This window comes from Moschus berezovskii, chromosome 23 (genome assembly GCF_049115385.1).
Source record: "Moschus berezovskii isolate FMDL1 chromosome 23, NW_MosBer_1.0, whole genome shotgun sequence".
NCBI classification, from domain to species: domain Eukaryota; kingdom Metazoa; phylum Chordata; class Mammalia; order Artiodactyla; family Moschidae; genus Moschus; species Moschus berezovskii.
Window position 1 is genome coordinate 36,886,747 of NC_142482.1, and position 15,167 is coordinate 36,901,913.

The 15,167-nt window shown below is 43.6% G+C and overlaps 2 protein-coding genes across 2 annotated transcripts in view; one reads left to right on the plus strand and one right to left on the minus strand.

Moving 5' to 3' along the window:
* TMEM14A (transmembrane protein 14A) overlaps nucleotides 1-5,423 on the plus strand; it is a 27,767-nt gene extending 22,344 nt beyond the window's left edge. Inside the window, exons 7-8 of the transcript XR_016036101.1 lie at nucleotides 665-917; nucleotides 5,251-5,423. The gene's annotated coding sequence lies outside the window, so the exon portion shown is untranslated. The remainder of the gene's footprint in view (nucleotides 1-664; nucleotides 918-5,250) is intronic.
* The window catches only part of LOC129543199 (glutathione S-transferase A2), a 17,718-nt gene extending 2,846 nt beyond the window's left edge, over nucleotides 1-14,872 (minus strand). Inside the window, exons 1-4 of the mRNA XM_055406190.2 lie at nucleotides 14,849-14,872; nucleotides 5,417-5,531; nucleotides 3,248-3,299; nucleotides 2,131-2,263 (exon numbers count right to left, since the gene is read on the minus strand). Of these exons, the coding sequence (XP_055262165.2) occupies nucleotides 2,131-2,263; nucleotides 3,248-3,299; nucleotides 5,417-5,503 (272 nt within the window). The 5' untranslated portion in view covers nucleotides 5,504-5,531; nucleotides 14,849-14,872. The remainder of the gene's footprint in view (nucleotides 1-2,130; nucleotides 2,264-3,247; nucleotides 3,300-5,416; nucleotides 5,532-14,848) is intronic.
* Between the last annotated feature and the right edge of the window lie 295 nt (nucleotides 14,873-15,167).

Below are 15,167 nucleotides of genomic sequence, written 5' to 3' on the forward strand. Positions count from 1 at the left end.
TTTGTTATACATGTGGCCAAATATAGGAAGAGCATATCAGTGACCCATCCAGAGTCACAAGAATGAGAGAAAAGAGTGGAATCAGTGCAGGCAGCCATGAGACCACATTGGGCTTGCCATCTCTGCTGTGCTGTGGTCTGTCCACAGTTAGTGCGATGCATTAGTAGCACCTCAGTTGTATCAAGAGAGAACCCTGGCACCGCCACCCCTGTCACATCCTTTTCCCTCTCTTGTCCTGTTATAACACGAGGCTCATTTAGCTGCCCAATACCAGCACTTCTTCCAGTTACTTCCCATAGACCATGGTTTCACAATGCTCTCCATATACTGCTGCTGGACTCTGGCTTTATTTGCATTTCTCAAAATTCAACCCAAAATATTCCCCGAAATAGTGCATTTCTTCATTCTGTTCCCACAGTTCATATTCCAGGTAATTTTGTTGTTTTTCATCCAAAGATGGCTTCCTACAAGAGTGTTCTTAAATAAAAAAAGCTTTGTTGAAATATAATTCACATACCAGAATGTCACCCTTTTCAAGTGTAAAACTGTTCAAGTGGTAAAGTCTCAGGATTCTGTACCATCATCATACTCTAACTCTAAAATATTAATATTTTCATCACTCCCAAAAGAGATGCTGAGTTGTTGTGTTTTTTTTTTTTTTCAGGTATTCAACATTCCTTCCTCTCTCCAGCTTTGGCAGTCACTAAACTGCTTTTGGTTTTATGACCAGGAATGTCCTGAATGTGCCGGACAAAGGGAATCCTACAATATGCATTGTTTGTGTCTGGTTTCTTTCTGTAAGAGAATGTTTTCAAGTTCCACACATGTTGTAGCATGGATCAGGACTTCATTTCTTTTTGTGGTCACATAATGTTCCATCGTATGGATGTGCCTGCCTTTGTTCATCCATTCACCAGGTAATGGACATTTGTGTTGTTTCTGCTTTTTGTTTGTTGTTTTTTTTTTTTTCTTTTTGTTTCTTTCTGCTTTTTGAATGTTATGAACAACAGCCCTATGAACTTTTGTATACAAGTTTTAGTGTGGTTGTATTTTTAGTTCTTGAGTATATTCCTAGTAGAGGATTGCTGAGTTGTATGGTAACTCTATGTATAATTTTTTGAGTAACTGCCACATTTCATGATTCAATCATATGGTCCCATCACAACACAGAGGAGACTCCCCCCAAATATGGTTGCAATGAATAAGTCAGGCTGCTACATGTGAAGTGTTATTGTTCAGTTGTGCCCGACTTTGCAACCCCGTGGACTGCAGCCCACCAGGCTCCTCTGTCCACGGGAATTTCCAGGCAAGGATACTGGAGTGGGCTGCCATTTCCTTCTCCAGGGGATCTTCCTGACCCAGGGATGGAACCCAGGTCTCCTGAACTGCAGGCATTCTTTACTGACAGAGCTATGAGGGAAGCTCCTGGCTGCTATAGACATATTCAAATGTTCCAGACAACCCTAGCATCTTGGGCTCAATATCTGCTAACCTTTGCAAGTGACCAGTTCATACAAAAGACTGATAAATCAGGTTCCTGGTCATCAGTCTTATAATTTCTGGAACTTAAAAATCATCTCCTTTAGAGCCTTCCCTTCTAAGGCTTTACCCTCTAGACACTCAGATGCTTTGTCCCTTGTCTCTAACTGTTTTTGGGTGTTAAGCTCAATCTGGTGTCATGGTTCCACCATCCTCCCAGCTTCATAGTCCATCCGTGTTTGGAGACCTCTGTCACCGTTCTATACCCATGGTCCACATCCTCTTACATAAATATATTAAAATGGATGTATTTAGTTTATTTATATGACTGTGCTGGGTCTTAGTGGTGGCATATGGGAATTTTAGTTGCAGCATGTGGAATCCAGCTCCCTGACCAGGGATCGAACCTGAGTTCCCAGCATTGGGAATGCAGAGCCTTAGCCACTGGATCACCAGCAGAGTCCTACGTCAATTCTTGGTTCCACTCCAAGTTTACTCTTCCCTCGCCCTCGTGGGTGTCTGTAGTACTGGACCTCAGTTACACCATGAGGTCTATACTGCTGTTGGTCATGATCCTGCTCACTCAGGGAAGCACCTAAATTGTTCCTATTAATCACAGATGAAAGAACAAAACAAAACAAAAAAACGTACAGGGCTCTCTCCTTCATGTCTTTCCCATAGAGGTTGTATTTGGTGGCAACGTAGTTGAGAATGGCTCTGGTCTGTACCAGCTTCATCCCATCAATTTCAACCATTGGCACTTGCTGGAACATCAAACTCCCATCTTTTGAAAGAAGAAGAAAAGTAGAGTGAGATGTTGGATGAACCACGCTGTTTAATTAAACTGAAATTTTTTATGAATCAAAATTTTTGCCGAAATGACTGCAGACATAAAAGGAAACACAAATTTTTACTTGGTAAAATATCAGTGGAAATGGCATGTTGGTTTTAGCTTCCTGTAGTCCTTCTTATCAATTTGTCTCTTACTTTTCAATCTGTCATTTCATTTCACTTTTTATTTCCCATCCGGATCATGGTATGTGTCTTTATTTTATAAATTTGACTTGCCTTCATGGATTTTTTAGGAACAATATAGGAGAGCTTCTACTAGCCAGCTGCCAAGTCAAATGAGAGATTTCTAAAGTAAGCCTCCTGTGGTTCATGGCGTGAAGGGCAGTTCTAAGAGAGACTCCTACATATGGGGTTTTGTATGCTCATCAGATCCCACCACCAGGCAGTGCACAGGGCAGCCCTCTTTTTCCAACTCCATTGCTGCTGGCCTTTGTGCTTTATCTCCCTCCTCACTCACTCACCTGGACTTCGAACTATTTCAACACCAGTTGTTATTTGAGTTTGCAATATTGCTTCGATATTACCTTTTCAAACCCCTTAATGAAAAGGACTCATGGCAATGGCTGGGCCTCTTTCTCTTCCCTTCTCTCTGATGCATGTGTTTTCCTGACTTGGGTGGGAGGGCTGTGTGGCATCCTGAACTGGTATAGTCTCTCATGGTGCAGAAAGGCAGAGAGGGCATTCAGGGGGCACCGGGGCTGGCTCCTTTAGCAAATACTCGAGTTCCAGCCCTTCTAAGTCCTGGGTGAGCTGCCAGACCTCCTCAAGGAGCCCCAATCCTTGCCTTCAACCATGTCTCTTCCACTCCCCTGACTGCACACCTACTGTGCACGCACATGGCATTGCTCATGCTCTAACCTCAACTGAAGACTTCTCCTGGATACTCCCATCAGAGGAATTCAGTTCTTGGTCTTACCATTTCTTAACTTATCCAGGTCTTCTGGTTTTTCCATAAATTTCTCTTCAAACTGAAAGACAGAAACAGTCAACAAGTCTTTGGTATTTCATTCCGTAGCATTCATCGTTGAACTTGAATGTCCCCTGTCTGGTGCTATGGAGAAGATAAGATTTCCAAGTTTGGCAGAGGACAATGATTACGGCTTCTTGGAAATTCAGATTAGAGCCACCAAGATAAAAATGTGGGTTGCAGCACATAACTGCTTATTTTGCAGGTTCAGTTCCCCTCCACACTGTCTCCATCTCATCAATCAGTAGACACGATTTGGGAGGAGGATGTCACTGGAGGGAACAGATGGCAAGTTCTAGTTATGGAGTTTTAACATCTCTGGAAAGCCTTTCTCTTCCTATAAGGTCAGGACAGGGTATTGCGTGTCCCCCAGCATGGAGGATCCATGGGGTCAGTGACCCCCAAGATGTCACCAGGGGCCTCTGCTGCATAATACCTCCTTCCATTCAAGTTTATATTTTAAAAGGGGTCTTGCTGGTGAGGGAATTCCCTCGTGGCTCAGACAGTAAAGAATCCACCTGCAATGCAGGAGACCTGGGTTCAATCCCTGGGTCGGGAAGATCCCCTGGAGAATGGAATGGCAAGCCACCCCAGTACTCTTGCCTGGAGAATCCCATGAACAGAGAAGCCTGGCAGGCTACAGTCCATGGGATTGAAAAGAGTCAGATATGACTGAGTGACTTTCATGTGCAGATTCTTGACGGTGAAGAGTTTGGGAAGTGGGAGTTTCTAACTTGCTAAACAGTTTATTGTGGGTCTGCGTGAACTCACAGGGTCAGTCTATGCAGTCTATCTCCCTCCGTCAGGCTGGGCTGCACAAGAGGAGGCCAGGGTGCTCTCAGCGTCTCAGCACCCTTCTGTGCCAAACTCATCCCGCCCAAGAACTCTGAACGCATCCTCGAACCCCAAGGCTGGGCCGCAGTGAAAACTGTTGGTTGTTGATTACTAGAAATTAAACAACCTGGAACGGCACTGTTTGAATTTTTTTGTGTACTTGTTTCTTCACACACTTGAGAATGGATCAAGCATGAAGCAATGGAGAAAGTGTTATCTGAGGCTTAGGTGAACATCTTGTTAGGAAGCTAAGGGAGCACACTAGAGCTTAACTTTGCAGAACCCCACCTCACCTGAAGCCCTCCTTTACTGCTGTCCCCTAAGGGACCAAATCTCCAGCGTCTGTCCACGACTCCCTCCCCAGGGAACCCTCACAGGGTTGCTGGGTCCCTCTGACCTGGGCTGAGAAGGGCTTTTCTCAGTGACACCTCTAGAGGGCAGCACTCAACAGAGTCCCACAGAAACCTACACATTTGCTGCTGGAAATATGGCATCGTATCTCTAAAATGTTTGGGTGTCCTTCTAGGTGCTCCCACCCCCTTTTAATCACCCACACACTTGTCTGCATCCTCACTAGAGTGTAAGCTGCCCAAGGGCAGGGACTGTATCTGTTTCATTTATCCCTGTATCCATTCAATTCAGTTCAGTCGCTCAGTCGTGTCGGACTCTGCGACCCCACTCACTGCAGCGGCACGCTAGGCCTCCCTGTCCATCGCTAGGTCCCGGAGTTTACTCAAACTCATGTCCCTTGAGTCGGTATCCATTAACTAGCTTCAATAATTATCAGCTCAACCCAATTGTAAGTCATCTATAGGCTTATCCCCCTCCCCCTTGTAAGAATTTGAAACAAATCTCAGATATCACATATTTTCATTTAAATACTTCAGTGTGTATTTCCAAAATATAAAAACTATTAAAAGTAACACAGTACATTATAATACCTAACACATTAACAAAAGTTACTGAATATATCTATTGATATTTAATGTTCACGTTTCTAATTGTTGTATAACTGTCATATATAATATTTTACAATTTTAAAAATCAAATTCCAACTTAGGACCACACAATGTGATTAGTTTCTTAAATTTATTCTAATTGGTTATTCTCTTTGATAGGAAGAAAATTTAATAATCCCTAAGGACAAATCTGCTTATCTCTTAACAGCGGACAAATTTTCTTTAATGAAAAACAACAGGTCATTTAGAAAGAGAAGTCTCCTAGCTTACGTGAGAAAAATAGTTTGATACTGTCAATTTATATCCAACTGGAGATGAAACCTACCTCCACTCCGGCTGCAGCCAGGAGCCACCGAATGCACTCCATTCTGCCGCGTCCATTGAAGTAGTGTAACTTGGGCTTCCCCGCCATGATGGTAGTCTCCTGGTTTCTCTAAATACTGATGAATGAATGAATAGTGAATGAATGAACAAAGACAAACCACAGAAGCCAAATGCACTTTATGATATACGGCTGAACAGCACCCACAGTGCTGAGGAAGTGTCGACCTCCTTCATGGCAGAGTTGGAAGCGTCCCTGGAATGTCTTTCTTGGTCCATATTCTCACCTCCTTTAACCAATCATGGAAAATTGTACCAAGCCATTCTCCAGTCTCCACAGGGTAAAATCTGATTGTCTTGGCAGGCTAAGAGGTAAGTCTGTGGTAAGGATGATGGGTGGGTATTAGAGAGGGAAAGGACTAGAGAACTAGTATATATGTATTTTTAATTAATGCATTTATTTGACTGTAACGATCTTCTCTGTGCCAGGCAGGATCTTCTTTTCAGTTGCACCATGTGGGATCTTTAGTTGTGGCAAGCAAACTCCTTAGTTGTGGCATGTGGATTCTTGTTCTGTGACCAGGGATTGAACCCAGTCATCGGGGAGCATAAAGTCTTAGCCATGGGATCACTAGGGAAATCCTGAGCACTAGTATTTACTGAAAAATCTCCTAATGGGCCTGCTCCAATGTTAACCCCTTTGGATGTTTAATCCTCACAGCAATCCCATGAAATAGTTTTTGTGGTTTTTTTAGTTAATAAAACGAAAGCTCAGAGCTTAAGAGACATGTTCACAGTCATAATCCAGTTAGTGATGGATGTGGATATCCACACCTAGGATTAAAATGAGGACAAGGCTGGAACCTACACAGATGCAGGCCCTGGGACCCTGGGAGGGAGGGGCCTTGGAGCCAGAGGACTTCAAAAAGAGTGAGGAGGAGGAGGTGGAGACAGAGGCCATGTTCAGCTCCTTGGCTGTTCCACTGCATTTGTTCAAAAGCTGACATTAGGACTCAGATTTGCTTAACTGTTGCTCAAAAATCCTAATTCTTTCTACAGACTTGGGATGCTAAGTCCTTCCGTTTTCTTGCAATTCTAGATTCTAACTGTTTGGTACATCTTCTGTGTAGAACAAGGGATGTTGCTGCATGAACTTTACAGTCTGGGATGGAACCAACATTTGTTCAATGTCTGTCACGCAGTGGGCATTGTCACAAATTTACCTTCATTTAACCCTCCCAAAATCACCTGCTGTGAAGTTTGTCATTGCTCTCATTTTGCAGTTGGAAATATTGAAGTTTCTAGAGTAACTTGCCCAAAGTAGTCGGCGGACCAGGGATTCAAAGCTACTTCTATATGAACCCAAAGCTTGGTTTCATTTTTCCATATTAGTGTTTTTCCAAGTGTGCATGACAATCCTTCAGTGGACTGTGAAATCCACCAATTTTTAAAGTAGAAGAAAATAGAAATAGGAAATATCAAAGTGCCTTCTATGTTCAAGAGGTAAGCATCATTCCATGAAATTTTAGTTTTGTTGTGTGTATGGGTAAAGGAAAGCATATGGGCACAGTTATCTGGTCATTGCAATGGTAAGAGATACTTTGGTTGGGTCCACTCAATGAAGTTTAAAAGCCCTTGGTCTACAGCAGCCTGCCTGAGGGGTGGACATAGCAGGGAACCAGAGAATGAAACTCAAAGGCTCTGGACAGAACTAGTTCTGTTATGAGTGTGAATGGAAACATACAGGACTCATTAAAAACAGGAGTCCCAAAGACCGGATGTATGGACAAACAGCTGCATTTTCTGCGCAAATCCCAATGTTTAGAAAGAACTAAGATTCTCTTGCAAAACTTTGTTGTTATGGAACTTGGGACAAAATATATTTCTCTTTGCCCAATAATCATCTCCTAAAAAGTATACACGACTTGAATTTTAGATACCAAATGTTTTTAATATCCACATTTTTAATGTGAGATCAGTGGTCTAACCTTTGGAAAATAAAGGATCCCTTGGAAACCTATTTATCTCATCTGTCTGGAAATTGGAGATTGTGTATATTGTACTTTTCTTATCATGGGGAATGGAGGAGCTGTGATTCAGCAGAATTCTGAGAAGGTGTCGCTGTGAGGTGGAAGTCACAGATCCCCCTCACACTAAGCTCCCTCTCCTACTAAGCCTCCTTATCCAATGACCAAGGATCATGTTACAAAGGGAAATGAATTTTTAACTTACATAATATTTCATCATATCTTTCTTATAATATCTTTCTTCATCTTTTGAAGGCTGGGGCAAATGTGATATAAACCTCCTGGTCCCCAGAAAATGAGAACTAGAGAGATTCAGTGACTTGCCATCAGTCACACACGTGTGTTCCTGATTCACACTCAATATCTAGCAAGTGTGTCCACCCTGGGACAACCCCGGGAAACAGCTTCTAGTATCCTATTGTCAGGAGGAGGAAACCCAAGTTCAAAGAGTTGAAGCTACTTTCCTAGCTCATTCGTTTTGTGAGCAATGGGGTCCTTTGAAAGCATCTTCTGACTTCTGATCTGGGCTTCCACCCCAACCAGGTAACACTTATGCCCTCTCTCTGCTGATCTCCGAGACCCTCAATATTAGTTTGCTACCCATTCAGAATCCATTAGTCAATTAACAATTAAATGGGAGAGAAGGAAACATTAAATTCATGAGTTCCTTTTCTGTTCGGAGAAGGCAATGGCAACCCACTCCAGTACTCTTGCCTGGAAAATCCCATGGAAGGAGGAGCCTGGTAGGCTGCAGTCCATGGGGTCGTGAAGAGTTGGACATGACTGAGCGACTTCACTTTCACTTTTCACTTTCATTCATTGGAGAAGGAAATGGCAACCCACTCCAGTGTTCTTGCCTGAAGAATTCCAGGGACGGGGGAGCCTGATGGGCTGCCGTCTATGGGGTTGCACAGAGTCGGACACGACTGAAGTGACTTAGCAGCAGCAGCAGCCTTTTCTGTTAGCTGATTCCTAGGCACTTGATATGAGGAAACACAAGCTGGAATCAAGATTTCCAGGAGAAATATCAATAACCTCAGATATGCAGATGACACCACCTTTATGGCAGAAAGTGAGAAACTAAGGAGCTTCTTGATGAAAGTGAAAGAGGAGAGTGAAAAAGTTGGCTTAAAACTCAACATTCAGAAAACTAAGATCATGGCATCTGGTCCCATTACTTCATGGCAAATAGATGGGGAAACAATGGAAACAGTGAGAGACCTTATTTTGGGGGGGCTCCAAAATCCCTGCAGATGGTGACTGCAGCCATGAAATTAAAAGACGCTTAAAAAAAAAAAAGACGCTTACTCCTTGGAAGAAAAGCTATGACCAACCTAGACAGCATATTAAAAAACAGAGACATTACTTTGCCAACAAAGGTCCATCAAAGCTATGGTTTTTCCAGTGGTCATGTATGGATGTGAGAGTTGGACTATAAAGAAAGCTGAGCACCAAAGAATTGATGCTTTTGAACTGTGGTGTTGAAGAAGACTCTTGAGATTCACTTGGACAAAAGAGAAGATCAAACCAGACAATCCTAAAGGAAATCAGTCCTGAATATTCATTGGAAGGACTGATGTTGAAGCTGAAACTCCAATATTTTGGCCACCAGATGTGAAAAACTAACTCATTGGAAAAGACCCTGATGCTGGGAAGGATTGAAGGCAGGAGAAAGGGACGACAGAGGATGAGATGGTTGGATGGCATCACTGACTGGATGGACATGAATTTGAGCAAACTCCAGGAGTTGTTGATGGACAAGGAAGTCTGGCCTGCTGCAGTCCATGGGGTCGCAAAGAGTCGGACATGACTGAGTGACTGAACTGCACTGAATTGATATGAGGAAAAATGGTTAGAAACACACCTTACTTTACCTGAAACCCTAAAAACTTACTGTGAGTAAATTGAACACTAGTATAACTATATTTGTGACGCGAGAGACGCCGGCCCCGGCACAACGAACCACGCAAAGAGGTGCGGCCGTGAGGAGCTACCCCACGCCTGAGGCCAGGGCCGGCGGCCGAGAGGAGCTGCCCCACGTCCAACAGGCGGTGGCTGCGCGGGCGCAGGAGGGCCGAGAGGAGCTACTCCGCGTTCAAGGTCAGGAGGGGCGGCCTCGAGGAGATACCCCTCACCCAAGGTAAGGTACAGCGGCTGCACTTTGCTGGAGCGGCTGTGAAGAGATTTTCCACGACCAAGGTAAGAGAAACCCAAATAAGACGGTAGGTATTGCTAGGGGGCACCAGAGGGTGGACAGACTGATATCATAATCACAGGAAACTAGCCAATCTGATCACATGGACCACAGCCGAATGTGGTCCACTGGAGAAGGGAATGGCAAACCACTTCAGTATACTTGCTTTGAGAACCCCATGAACAGTAACAAAGGGCAAAATGATAGGATACTGAATGAGGAATTCCCCAGGTCGGTAGGTGCCCAGTATGCTACTGGAGATCAGTGGAGAAGTAACTCTAGAAGGAATAAAGGGATGGAGCAAAAGCAAAACCAATACCCAGTTGTGGATGTGACCAGTGATAGAAGTAAGGTCCGGTGCTGTAAAGAGTAGTATTGCATAGGAACCTGGAATGTTAGGTCCATGAATCAAGGCAAATTGGAAGTGGTCAAACAGGAGATGGCAAGAGTGAACGTTGACATTCTAGGAATCAGTGAATTAAAATGGACTGGAATGGGTGAATTTAACTCGGATGACCATTATATCTACTACTGTGGGCAGGAATCCCTTAGAAGAAATGGAGTAGCCATCATGGTCAACAAAAGAGTCCGAAATGCAGTACTTGGATGCAATCTTAAAAATGACAGGATGATTTCTGTTCGTTTCCAAGGCAAACCATTCAATATTACAGTAATCCAGGCCTATGCCCCAACCAGTAATGCTGAAGAAGCCGAAGTTAATCGGTTCTATGAAGACCTACAAGACCTTTTAGAACTAACACCCAAAAAAGATGTCCTTTTCATTATAGGGGACTGGAATGCAAAAGTAGGAAGTCAAGAAACACCTGGAGTAACTGGCAAATTTGGCCTTGGAGCACGGAATGAAGCAGGGCAAAGGCTAATAGAGTTTTGTCAAGAGAATGCACTGGTCATAGCAAACACCCTCTTCCAACAGCACAAGTGAAGACTCTACACATGGACATCACCAGATGGTCAACACCGAAATCAGATTGATTATATTCTTTGCAACCAAAGATGGAGAAGCTGTATACAGTTAGTGAAAACAAGACCAGGAGCTGACTGTGGCTCAGATCATGAACTCCTTATTGCGAAGTTCAGACTTAAATTGAAGAAAGTAGGGAAAACCACTAGATCATTCAGATATGACCTCAATCAAATCCCTTATGATTATACAGTGGAAGTGAGAAATAGATTTAAGGGACTAGATCTGATTGATAGAGTGCCTGATGAACTCTGGACAGAGGTTCGTGACATTGTACAGGAGACAGGGACCAAGACCATCCCCATGGAAAAGAAATGCAAAAGAGCGAAATGGCTGTCTGAGGAGGCCTTACAAATAGCTGTGAAAAGAAGAGAGGCGAAAAGCAAAGGAGAAAAGGAAAGATATAAGCATCTGAATGCAGAGTTCCAAAGAATAGCAAGGAGAGATAAGAAAGACTTCCTCAGTGATCAATGCAAAGAAATAGAGGAAAACAACAGAATAGGAAAAACAAGAGAGCTCTTCAAGAAAATTAGAGATTCCAAGGGAACATTTCATGCAAAGATGGGCTCGATAAAGGACAGAAATGGTATGGACCTAACAGAAGCAGAAGATATTAAGAAGAGGTGGCAGGAATACACAGAAGAACTGTACAAAAAAGATCTTCACGACCAAGATAGTCACGATAACGTGATCACTGACCTAGAGCCAGACATCTTGGAATGTGAAGTCAAGTGGGCCTTAGAAAGCATCACTACAAACAAAGCTAGTGGAGGTGATGGAATTCCAGTTGAGCTATTTCAAGTCTTGAAAGATGATGCTGTGAAAATGCTGCACTCAATATGCCAGCAGATTTGGAAAACTCAGCAGTGGCCACAGGACTGGAAGAGGTCAGTCTTCATTCCAATCCCAAAGAAAGGCAATGCCAAAGAATGCTCAAACTACCGCACAATTGCACTCATCTCACACGCTAGTAAAGTCATGCTCAAAATTCTCCAAGCCAGGCTTCAGCAGGATGTAAACCGTGAACTCCCAGATATTCAAGCAGGTTTTAGAAAAGGCAGAGGCACCAGAGATCAAATTGCCAACATCCGCTGGATCATGGAGAAAGCAAGAGAGTTTCAGAAAAACATCTATTTCTGCTTTATTGACTATGCCAAAGCCTTTGACTGTGTCGATCACAATAAACTGTGGAGCATTCTGAAAGAGATGGGAATCCCAGACCACCTGACCTGCCTCTTGAGAAACCTGTATGCAGGTCAGGAAGCAACTGTTAGAACTGGACATGGAACAACAGACTGGTTCCAAATAGGAAAAGGTGTACGTCAAGGTTGTATATTGTCACCTTGCTTATTTAACTTATATGCAGAGTACATCATGAGGAACGCTGGGCTGGAAGAATTAGAAGCTGGAATCAAGATTGCTGGGAGAAATATCAATAACCTCAGATATGCAGATGACACTACCCTTATGGCAGAAAGTGAAGAGGAACTCAAAAGCCTCTTGATGAAAGTGAAAGAGGAGAGTGAAAAGGTTGGCTTGAAGCTCAACATTCAGAAAACAAAGATCATGGCATCTGGTCCCATCACTTCATGGGAAATAGATGGTAAAACAGTGGAAACAGTGTCAGACTTTATTTTTTTGGGCTCCAAAATCACTGCAGATGCTGATTGCAGCCAGGAAATTAAAAGACGCTTGCTCCTTGGAAGGAAAGTTATGACCAACCTTGATAGTATATTAAAAAGCAGAGACATTACTTTGCCAACCAAGGTCCGTCTAGTCAAGGCAATGGTTTTTCCCGTGGTCATGTATGGATGTGAGAGTTGGACTCTGAAGAAGGCTGACCACCGAAGAATCGATGCTTTTGAACTGTGGTGTTGGCGAAGACTCTTGAGAGTCCCTTATACTGCAAGGAGATCCAACCAGTCCATTCTAGAGGAGATCAATCCTGGATGTTCATTGGAGGGACTGATGCTAAAGCTGAAACTGCAATACTTTGGCCACCTCATGCGACGAGTTAACTCACTGGAAAAGACTCTGATGCTGGGAAAGATTGGGGGCGGGAGGAGAAGGGGACGACGGAGAATGAGATGGCTGGATGGCATCACCGACTCTGTGGACATGAGTTTGAGTGAACTCCGGGAGTTGGTGATGGACAGGGAGGCCTGGCGTGCTGTGATTCATGGGGTCGCGGAGAGTCGGACACGACTGAGCGACTGAACTGAACTGAACTGAACTGATAACTATATTTGACATTCACAAGGAGTTAGGCTTATATTCCCTGAGAGGAATGTGTGTGTGTGTGTGTGTTTGTGTATCTGCTTAGTTGCTCAGTCGTGTCCCACTCTTTGTGACCCCATGGACTGTAGCCTGCCAGGCTCCTCTGAGTATGGAATTCTCCAGGTAAGAAAACTGGAGTGGGTTGCCGTTCCCTTCTCCAGGGGATCTTCCCAACCCAGGGATTAAACCCATGTCTCTTGCATCTCCTGCATTGGCAGATGGATTCTTTACCACTGCACTACCTGTGAAACCCAAAAGGAGTGTATTCCGGGATAATCCAGTGTGAACTAAAGGAGCTGTATGTGGGAGCTGGTGGGGAGTAGGGCCCTGATGACAGCGTTTCTTAGCAGAGAGAAGGAAGGCTTAGAGACAAAGCCCAACTGCTTTCCTTATGAGGTACATACACTCAGGGGGGTTGTTTAATCTCTTTACCTCAGCGTTCTCTTTTGAAATATAGTTATATCTACTGGTAAAGGCTGTTGAGAAAATTAAAGTATAAAAAATTAATAATAGGGACCAGGAAATTTCCCTCCTGCTCCCAGTTCCTGGAAGATGGGCAAGTTTCCGAGCACTCTGGGCAACGTGTGTGTCTATGTACTTCTTGACTCAAAGGTCTTGTAGTAACACGAATTTATTCAGATTTTTTTCAACTAAGTCATGCTGGTTCTCTTTTTATTTGGCTTGTGTGAAATATCAGTGATGATCACTGATTAGTTAACCTGGATTGCATGAAGTTTTTGGCAAAGATTCAGAGAGATACATCTCAGCGTATTTCCCTTTGGCAGCCCCAAGATTGTAGCTGGCCCCTGGTTGAATCATGCACCCCGCCTTGCCTTGCCCCTCGTGCCTGGCCCTGCCCCACTCACTCCCTGTTCTGGACTCCCTGGAATCTTTTCTGCCCCATCCCTCACCCCCCTTTGCATGGGTCCCAGACACAGGAGGAGCTCAGGGTCTCACTCTCAACACCTGATGGAAAATGATCCCTTCTCTCCAACCTCTGGTTCCTTACCTGAATATGCAGACCCTTCACTGATCTTTCTTCAACACCTTATCTCTGGTTGATGTGTATGTGTATTTCGTCCTCTTAACAAGTTTCCTTCAAACCTTCTAAGGCCTTCGTTTTTCCCCCAATATTAGTACTTACAACAATGCATTGTTCACTCCTGCATTCCGATTCGAATGACTTATGCCTTCTGAAAGTGAAAGTGTTAGTTGCTCAGTTGTGTCTGACTTTTTGCGACCCCATGGACAGAGGACCCTGGCAGGCTACAGTCTATGGGATTCTCCAGGCCAGAATACTGGAGTGGGTTACCATTTCCTTCTCCAGGGTATCTTCCCAACCCAGGGATTGAACCCAGGTCTCCTGTATTGCAAGCAGATTCTTTACCATCTGAACCACTGGAGAAGCCCTGTACCTTCTAGCCAGGTGAATGTCTGTGCTTTTTAAAAGCTAGTTTCTGCTCCCATATTATTCAGTTTTCTATCCAGACCGCTTTTGGAGGTTTGCCAAGAGTTGCTTGAAACCCAGAGAGAGAAGAGGACTTGCCAGCTGCCTAATCACAGCACAGAGTTTCTGTTGACATTCAGACTTATTTGTATAATAATATATCCACGTAGTATTACAACATCACAGTTTGCACCTGTTGTGTGCTGACTATGTCTGTGGAGAAACTTACTTCAGCAAAAACATCTACTCTCTCGTTTGCACCGGTCATATTCTCCGATTGTCTAAAATGCTATCATTCTTTTTTCTCTTCACATCATGAATTTTTCTCAGATCTAACTTCTCATGCTTAGTGTTTTACATTCTTTATTTTTACACTTCTGTAAAGCTATATCCAACAAACGTAGACTAAACAACTTGAAATGTCCCTTAAGAAACCACAATGTGAGTACAAAATAGAGTTTTTCTTGTGCTACAGGCACATTATACTGACATATAAAATCAGTACTTACCTTTGGACTGTCTGTCTCCCGCTTGGCTCAGCCCCTTAATGCCAAGTCCACATGTGTTTATAAGCTGCTGTTAGTTGACTAACCCCACCTCTTTCAAGAGGGCAAGAGCCCAGGTAGGGAAAAAGCTCTCCTACAGTGTTCAGAGCTGCAGATTCCACACTAGATTAAAAAAAAAAAAAAGAATGATGAGTCATTCCCTTATCGTGATATAGCTAGTTAATATGTTCCTTTCAAGGTTGGCAATTAAAGAGTAAACACAAAATTTCAAGTTGCTGGAGCCACTCTGCCAGATGGTGAAGTTTTGAAGTATGACTTTTTC